Raw genomic sequence first — 8,933 nt, forward strand, 5'->3', positions numbered from 1 at the left:
CCCAGCCCTGAAAGTGGTGAACATCATTTCTGCCCATATTTCATTGGCCAGAACACAATCACGTGGACTCATCTAACTACAGAGTAGACTGGCATGTAACCTGGCTGCCCAGGAATAAATGGAATGGATTTGTGAGTGTATAGCATCATCTCCTACATGCCCTACTGGGAAACCCAATGACCATTTCCCATCATTTTATAAGACCACTCAGTTATATTTGGCTGTGTTGATCCTTCATTCCATTACTCTCATGTGTGTGCCTACACTCTTCCTGTGCTCTTCCCTTTATGTTTTACTTATATAACTAACACATATGACACCAGGTGCCAGACACTAATTGCTTTATAAATACTAACTTATTTCATTTTACAGATGAGAAAACTGAGTCATAAAGAGTTTAATTAACTTACCTAAGATCACACTACTAGTAGGTGGCAGGAGCCAGGCTTTTAACCCAGTCAGTTCAGTGTAACCCAGTCTCACTGCACTATGCTGCCTCTTTTCTCTTTTGCTTCTCTTCCTTTATCACTCCCCGGCTGATAACTTTTAGTTGGCTTACAAGGTCCTCCTCTCACATCTTGTGCTTCAGAATAACGAATGAATTGTACGCCCCCAGAAGACCCCACGCTGTGTCTCTCCTCTGTGCCTTTGCTCTTGGAGTAGGTTTCATTGGCTCACTAGAATGCTCTTCGCATCTCTCTCCTTAAATACAATGCTCAGGTGTCACTGCCTCCAAAACGCCTTCCTTAACGTTCCCAAGTTGAAGAGCCTCCTCCCACTTTCTGCGCTACAAAAGGGGGCCCTTAACCATCACAAGTCCCGGAAGGCTCTGCTTCCGGGCCCTCCTGCTTCACCAGTGAGCCCAGGCGGGCCAGTCCATTCCGAGTCTCACCGCCACCCCTCTTCCCCACGGAGGACAGCGCTTGGAGAGACTCTGCCTGGAGGACGCCCCAATGCGGGGAGCCAGGAGGGTTTGGCCCCGCCCCCTCGCCTCACGCGCGCGGCGCCGCCCCGCCCCTCGGCGTCCCCGGCTCCCCGCTCCCCGCGAGGTAATGGTTCAACCCGAGAGGCGGCGCCCCGGTGCCCTAGCAGTTCCGATTGGCCAGGGCGAGCCGTACCACGGCGGTGGCGAGGGAACGTGTAGTGGACCGCGAGCCGCAGACTCCGAGGCAGTGAGGGTCACAGGCTCAGGCCGCAGCTCTCTCCTGCGCTGCGCTGTGCCAGCCCGCCCGCGGGGATGCAGTGGGCCGTGGGCCGGCGGTGGGCGTGGGCCGCGCTGCTCCTGGCGGCCGCGGCTGTGCTGGCCCAGGTGGTCTGGCTCCGGCTGGGCACTCAGAGCTTCATCTTCCAGCACGAAGAGATCGCGCAGCTGGCGCGGCAGTACGCGGGTAAGCCGGCTGGTGAGCGGGCGGGCGGGTGAGTGAACGGGTGGAGGTCAGGGGGCTGGGGAGGGCCGGGCCAAGTTGGAGGTTTCGGGGGCACCGTTCCCCAGTTTGGGACCGGTGCTGGCCCTAACTTTGTTCCTCTGCCCCCGCCAGGGCTGGACCACGAACTGGCCTTCTCTCGGCTGATCGTGGAGCTGCGGCGGCTGCACCCAGGCCACGTGCTGCCCGACGAGGAGCTGCAGTGGGTGTTCGTGAACGCGGGAGGCTGGATGGGCGCCATGTGCCTTCTGCACGCCTCTCTGTCCGAGTACGTGCTGCTCTTTGGCACCGCCCTGGGCTCTGGCGGCCACTCAGGTCAGTCCTGGCGGCGGGCTGGACTGGGAGGCTGGGGCTGTACAAGGGCCCGTGCCCTTCTTTCTGATGTTTGGCCAAGCCGTGGGATGGTGTGGATACCCAGATATTCAGTGTTCATTTGATTATTTTTCAGGGCGCTACTGGGCTGAGATCTCGGATACCATCATCTCTGGCACCTTCCACCAGTGGAGAGAGGGCACTACCAAGAGTGAGGTCTTCTACCCAGGTGGGTAGGGTGGCTCTGCCAGAGAGGTGGGTCTCTTCATTCTGGGGTGCCTATGGTTGGGGAAAAGAGTCATGGCATGGAAAAGGGGTGCTTTGAGGGGCCTTCCTCCTGGTTCCTTTGCCCCCCTGATAAGCTACAGGTGGTTGGTTGAGGCAGAGTTGAAGGCCCCTGTTGCTTTCCTCTGTCAAAAGGGAACAAAACATAACAGCTTCCTGTTAACTATGTCTGATTTTTATCTGCCAAGACACTATTTTACTCATCCAGTATTGAGACAGTTGGGCAATCAGAAATGCATTTAGGCCCCTAAAGACAAGGCAGAGAGTTGCCTTCCCTTTTTTATATAATGAAACATTTAGACTTCTGAGTAAGTTTGAGGTTGAGTGTTACAAGCATAGCAGCATTGTAACTGAACAGCTGTATTTCTCAGAAAGCCCAACAAGTCTTATATTCACCATTCCCTATCTAACAGGCCCAGCCCAAGTTTAGCTAAACTTCCACTTGACATGATTGAGGCTTGGGAATGCAGACTTCCATAACCCCATACCATGGTGCAGGGCCAGGTGAGCCTTCTCTCAAGAGAGGACATGAGTCAGGTGATGCCACAGAGGGAAGTATAAGAGTGGCCATCTTAGCCTCTTACCCCTCCAGATGGGCAACCAGGCCACTCCCTACTCCTAGACAACCCACAGGCCAGGGAGGTGGCAGCAATGGAAGGGCAGGGCCAGTCTCCTCATCTGGGTGCTCCCTGTCCCCCTAGGGGAGACAGTGATACATGGGCCTGGTGAGGCAACGGCTGTGGAATGGGGTCCAAACACATGGATGGTGGAGTACGGCCGGGGTGTCATCCCTTCTACACTGGCCTTTGCGTTGGCTGACACAATCTTCAGCACCCAGGACTTCCTCACCCTCTTCTATACTCTTCGAGTCTATGCCCGGGGCCTCCGACTTGAACTCACCACCTACCTCTTCGGCCAGGACCCCTGACCAGCCAGGCCTGAAGGAGAACCTGTGGATGGACAGGAGCGGGCAGGCCCGCATGCATCCACTTGCTGGAGCCCAGGTGAAAAAACAGGGACGTACCCACAACATGCAGATACTGAGTTCCTGGTGTCCAAGCAGGAACATACATGCTTATACAACCAGACACAGAGACTCATGGGAACATACAGGACACACATTCAGATACTGAATCCGTTGTGTACAGCAGCATCACGTGTTCACACCCATCCAGAGAGGGAGCCCCACGTATACCAAGAAGGCCAGTCATGTTCGACCACACATACCACAAGCTTGACTCACTAACTCAGGCCTTTCCAGAGCTCTGCCCCTAGTCAGGGCTCTGGAGTTAGGGGTGGGAGTGGCGATTACAAACTGCCTGGGTCTGACCCTTCAACCCAGCAGCAACTGGCGGGGGGGGCGGATAAGGGAGAAGAGGAGCTGCCTTTGGAGGCTCCCTTTACCTGCAGCTATGATACCATTCCCCTTCACCTCCCTGTCCTCACCATATGCCTTACCCCATTCTGTTCCCTGCTATGCAAGTACCCTCATGACCTGTCTCCCACTCTCTGCAACCCAGTTAGCTGGAGAACCAGAAGAATGTGGAAAATGCTGAGGTCAAACCTCCCTCCAGGGTATGATGGGGAGGCTGACCTCAGCTCAGGGCCCACTGCTGGGGAGAGGACCTGGAGGGGTGGGCCTAGGTCCAGGGGGCCATCTCTGGCCTAGAGAAATCCTTTTCTGCGCGCGCACAAACACACACACCCATCACAGCTTCCAGACACTGCCCTTGCTGCATTCTCTGTCTGTTAATAAAGACCTGTTGAACAGTTTCATTTCTTTTTGTGTCTGAGCAGCAGGAAAACCTCTAATTCTTAGGGGCCTCAGGAAGGGCTCTCCCTTGCCATGTGATTCAGTTTATGACAGTATTTCTTTTTTTTTACGATATATACATTAGTGTTCCCAGAAATCACCCAGCAGGCTTGTTGACTCTACAGATTATGCCCAGTCCCCACAGATCAGTTCTTCTGGGATGAGGCCTTGAGATCAGCATGTTTAGTAAGATTCTCTCCAGGTTTGAATGCCATAATGTAAGAGATTCAGAGCTGAGTGGGGTGGTGTGTGTGTCTCAGTCTTGCTCCCTGCCAGTGCCGTTCTGGAAGCAGTCCTGGGAGTCCTACCCTGGATGACCACGAGGTGGCAGTGTGCAGCCACTTTTGAGCTGAAAGTTATAATCATTCTCCATCTGCTTTTTCTGAGTTTCCAGGGTATCATTCCCACCTCCACCCAGAGCAGGAGTTCCCCTCTCCAGTCTACCTTCTCCAGGACCCCCCCCACCCCCCACCACTTCTGTGGAGGCTCCCAGGGGTAGGAAGCAGGCACACTATCTAGTGGTGTCTGAAGTGGTTGGGGCCAGTGGGACTAGGGTGAGGCCAGAGATGTCCCTGAGGTATACCCTCCCAGGGACCCTGCACTTTCTTCACCCTCCTCCTGGCCCTGCTCCAAGGCTGAGTAAAACCCAGGCCTCTCACATCTTAAGACTTCTGGCATATTAAAAATGGAAGGAACATGGTTATAAAAATTGTGTATTCTGAAATTTTGACATTCTAATGAACAAAAATACAAAAGACTACATGTACAACCATTTGGAAGCAACATTAAAAGTCTAAATCTGTGGCTCAGTGAAGGTGAGGCCCGGGCAAGATGGCCATCCTGGCATCCCACCAGCACCACCATGTTGGCCATGACAGGTCCTGGCTGGGGCCTCTCCATTGATCACAGGTTGCAAAGTCAAGCCTCGAGATTTCTCCTACCCTGTAACCCAGCCTTGCCTCGGCTCAGCCCACATCTGTTGGGGATGCCCCAGCTCCCTTTGTCGTCCCCCTCTTTCCCATGACTAGACTCCTAGGCTTTGCCCCATCTCTGTTGTCAAGTCCAGTGGTTATTTCTTCTCACTTTGATTTGACACAGTTAATCACTCCTAAAACTCTTAGCATCCAGGACATTACTCTTCCTTCATTGCCCCCTTTGCTTCTCCTCAACCTCTTACTTCCCAGGTCTGCACCTTCTGAGATGAGCCCAGCCATATCATGACTTTAAATGCCATCTGTATGTCTATATACCAGTTTTATTGAGATCTACCTGACATAAGCTTTTATTAGTTTAAGGTATACAACATAATGATTTGATACATGTCTGTATTGTGAAATGATCACCACAATAAATTTAGTTAACATCACCTCCCATAGTTACAAATTCTTTTTTTCTTGTGTCGGGAAATTTCAAGATCTCTCTTAGCAACTTCAAATAAACAATATAGTATTGTTGACTGTAGTCACTATGCTGTACATCGCATCCTCAGAACTTATTTATCTTATAATTGGAAGTTTGTACCTTTTGACCACCTTCACCCATTTTCCCTGGCCTCTGGCAACCACCAATCTGTTCTCTGTTCCTATGAGTTTGATATTTTTTTAGATTCCACATATAAGTGAGAACATATTGCATTTGTCTTTATCTGATAATTTCACTTAGCATAATGCCCTCAAAAATTAATGGATAGGAGGGAGGGTATAGCTCAAGTGATAGAGCACATGCTTAGCATGCACGAGGTTCTGGGTTCAATCCCCAGTACCTCCATTGAAAGTAAGTAAATAAATAAACCTAATTGCCTCCAAAACAAGAATGAATGGATAAAGAAAATGTGGTATATATCTACAATGGAATATTATTCAGCTATAAAAGAAGGAAATCCTGCCATTTGCAAAAGCATGGTTAGATCTGAAGGACCATCTATGTCTTGACTCCTAATTTTTTGTGTCAGCCTAAACCTCCTCTGAGCTCCAGAGATAGGTATCTGACTGCTTTCATCTCCACTTGACACTTCCACCCTGTCATCTAATTGCCATCTCAAACTTTAAATGTTCTATGCAAGCTGATTTCTCTCCCAGTCTTGCACCTCCTGCAGTCTTTACTGTCTCAGTTAAGGGTACCTCCACTTACCCAGCTGCCTGGGCCAAAAACCCTGGAGTCATCTTGGATACCTCTCATTCTCTCACGTTCTGCATTCAAGACTTCAACGGATCCTGTCAGATTTATCTTCAATCATATTCAGGATCTAACCATTTCTTGTCACCTCCGCTGCTACCACCCTGGTCCAAGCCATCATTGTCTTTTTCCTTCGTTATTGCAATGGCCTCCTAATTGAGCCTCATGCTTGCATCCCGTGCAGAAGGTTTGCCACACAACAGCAAGAGTCAGACTTTCACTCCCTGCTCAGACATTTCCAATGGCTTCCCACCACATTCAGTCCTTTCACTGCCTCCATGAACCTACTCCAAGGTCCATGTAACCTCTGACCAAACATGCAACCATTCACCTTGGCCACTGTGTTCTAATCTAGTGGCCTCCATGCTTTTCTTCTGATACATCAAGCAAACTTCCACCTCAGGATATTTGCACCTGCTCTTCTGGCTGCAGTGCTCTTCCCTAGGTATCCCCATGGCTCCTCCCTCCTTCAAGTCCTGCTCAGTGAGTCCTTCCCTTAACATCTGGGTAATAGCAGCCCTTCTGTGGTGGTTTTCAAATACCTCCATACAATTTTTGATACTCTTTAAGAGATGAAGCCTAATTCCCTTCCCCTTGAATGTAGGCTGGACTTAGTTATGTACTTTTAACAAATAATATATGGCCAAAGTGACTGGGTGCGACTTCTAAAACTAGGCCATAAAAAACTTTGCTCCCTCTTAGTCTCTCTTGAATCCATCTTTCTGGGGGGAACCAACTGCGATGTTGGGAGGACACTCAAGCGTGAGGTCCTCTCCTATGGAGACCCACCTGGGGAGGACAGCCTCCTGCCAACGGCGACCTGAGTGAAGCGGATCCTCCAATCCTTCAGACCTTCAGATGACTGCAGCCCTGGCCAACAGTTTTACTACAGCCTCATGAGAGGCAGCCAGAACCACTCAGCTAAGCCACTCTCGAATTCCTGATGCACAGAATTGTGAAAAAATAAATGCTTGCTATTTTAAGCTGCTAAATTTGAGAGTCATTTGTTGCAGTAATAGGTGACTAATATATCCCCTTTCTATTTCCCTGACCCAGATTTATTTTCTATTTTACTTACTGCCATGTGACACACTATATGTTTTCCCCACTGGAATTATGCCATTGTAATGGGGGCTTTGTTTTATTTACTCCTGTCTCCAACGTGCCTCACATAAAGTAGATACTCAGTTAGTATGTGTTGGATGAATGGGGGTCTAAGTTTGTCTGTCTGTCTCTGTGAAGGATCAGAGGTGGGCTTTGTGTGGGTATGAGACAGCCTTTCCTCTTCACAGAAGGAGAGAGAGCAGATTCCAGTCAGGTTATTCCTTCCCCTCTGCCCTTCCCAGTCATAGCCCTCTGACCCAGACTCCAAAGGTGAGTTTTCTATGCTTGATTGATTCTTTTCTTTTGGGAGTAACTACCCAGGTCCTTGCCCCTCTCCACAGCCTGCAAAACGATCCCCAAACCCTCAAAACTAGAATTTTCACAAGCCAGTTCTTACCTTTCCAAGAGGAATCTTACCTTCCACTCTCCAGGCACCTTCTCTGAGCAGCCAGGGAGGCTGTGTGGGCAAAGGGGAGCGAGCTGAGCACAGGAGTTGGCCCGGGAGAACATATACCACACAGAGCCATGGGGGCAGGGGCACCGGAACTGAAGGTGGTTGGATCACCAAGGCTTCTTGGTGGGGAGTGTCTAACTGGCTGTAAGACCCAAAATCTGAGCAGGTGGGCACTGGAGTGATCTGAGGGTGTAAGTAGGACTGAGCCTCAGTGTGGCCAGGGACAGGCCAAAAAGAACAGGGGCCTAGTGCTACAGTGAGAGCTGGGCTGGGGACAAGGGTGGAGGCTGGAGTCAGTGAGAGCAAGGGTGTGTCACCCACCATAATATCCTGGTAAGAAGAGCTGGCAGTCCAGACCAGGGCAAGCTGGGTCTGAGAGGAGCAGACTGACTGGGAGAGGGTGGGGGAGGAGGGAGGAGGCAAGTCACACCTGAAGGTCTGCCTCCTAGAGGAATCTTGGCCCTGAGACCAGTTTGCTTTACTGGGTATGAGAGAGGTCAGGGGAAGCTCCCTGGTGCTGAGTGCACCCATGCCAGGTGTCACTCCTGCAGAGGCGTGTTCACTCACACACATTGGCATCACCTCCGGGTGACCCTTGTGTTTTTAATAGGTGATTCCCTTGGGCACTGGAAGCAACTGGGGAATGTGTGAGGGTGCCTAAGAGGGATGAGTCCAGGCTGCTAAGGAACAGCATCTCAGCATCTGGAGGATCAGTGGGGGTAGGGTGGGCCTGGAGCAATTGGCTTAAGGGTTCTGGAGATACAGACTGGGGAGTCATGCAAACATGGGTGGAGGCTGTATGTGAAGATGGGCAAAATGCTGATCACTGTTGAAATGCACAAGGAGTTTCATTATACTACTCATTCTTCTTGTGCATATGTTTGAAAATTTCCATGATAGAACGTCAAAAGAGCTAAAAGCTGCGTGGCTTTGTGCCTGCACGTGATGTGTGTACCCTGCTGCTGGCGTGGAATCAGCTCAGAGACCTCTGCGTATGTGAGGGCAAAAGTGAGTCCACCACCGTGTTCGGGCATTGTGCAGACTGCAGCGTACATGCAGTTGGAGATGGCACCTGGGCAGGGCAGGGGGAGAAGCTTCTGTTCCGGTCCAAGCCCTCCACACTCACCCTGGCACCCTGCAGAGTGATTCCCCACAAGATCACAGCCTGTCTAGGCCGTCGGCGCTGTCGTGTAGGTGTAACCAAGTATGTGAGACAAGGCGGCTGTGTGCCCGAACTTGTGACAGGGTGTGTTGGTGTGTGAACACGAACGTTTGTGTGTGGATGCCGGGCCCTGAGTACCGGGCGGGGGCGGGAGCGGGTGAGTGTCTGGTGAGGCTGGGAGGGGCCCTGGTCCGGAGTTCGGTG

At 51.2% G+C, this 8,933-nt stretch overlaps 1 protein-coding gene across 2 annotated transcripts; it reads left to right on the forward strand.

The window, feature by feature from the left end:
• Positions 1–1,081: 1,081 nt before the first annotated feature.
• SIGMAR1 (sigma non-opioid intracellular receptor 1) lies at positions 1,082–6,998 on the forward strand. 2 transcript variants are annotated; one of them, XM_031447158.2, is made up of 4 exons: positions 1,082–1,388; positions 1,539–1,739; positions 1,873–1,965; positions 6,712–6,998. In XM_031447158.2, exons 1-4 carry the CDS (start codon positions 1,238–1,240, stop codon positions 6,831–6,833), a joined length of 567 nt encoding a protein of 188 aa, XP_031303018.1. In that variant the 5' UTR covers positions 1,082–1,237; the 3' UTR covers positions 6,834–6,998. The 2 variants fall into 2 exon arrangements, with proteins under 2 accessions (XP_031303018.1, XP_031303017.1); XM_031447157.2 differs by lacking the exon at positions 6,712–6,998 and adding an exon at positions 2,723–3,794 and having other exon boundaries at positions 1,096–1,388.
• Positions 6,999–8,933: the final 1,935 nt, after the last annotated feature.

Source organism: Camelus dromedarius, chromosome 10 (assembly GCF_036321535.1).
Source record: "Camelus dromedarius isolate mCamDro1 chromosome 10, mCamDro1.pat, whole genome shotgun sequence".
Classification (NCBI taxonomy): domain Eukaryota; kingdom Metazoa; phylum Chordata; class Mammalia; order Artiodactyla; family Camelidae; genus Camelus; species Camelus dromedarius.

Excerpts from the sequence above, each read along its gene's own strand:
- SIGMAR1 (XM_031447157.2), top strand. The coding sequence starts at position 1,238 with ATGCAGTGGGCCGTGGGCCGGCGGTGGGCGTGGGCCGCGCTGCTCCTG. Across the intron at positions 1,740-1,872 it reads GGGCTCTGGCGGCCACTCAG|GGCGCTACTGGGCTGAGATC; the intron begins GTCAGTCCTGGC and ends ATTATTTTTCAG. Across the intron at positions 1,966-2,722 it reads GAGTGAGGTCTTCTACCCAG|GGGAGACAGTGATACATGGG; the intron begins GTGGGTAGGGTG and ends CTGTCCCCCTAG.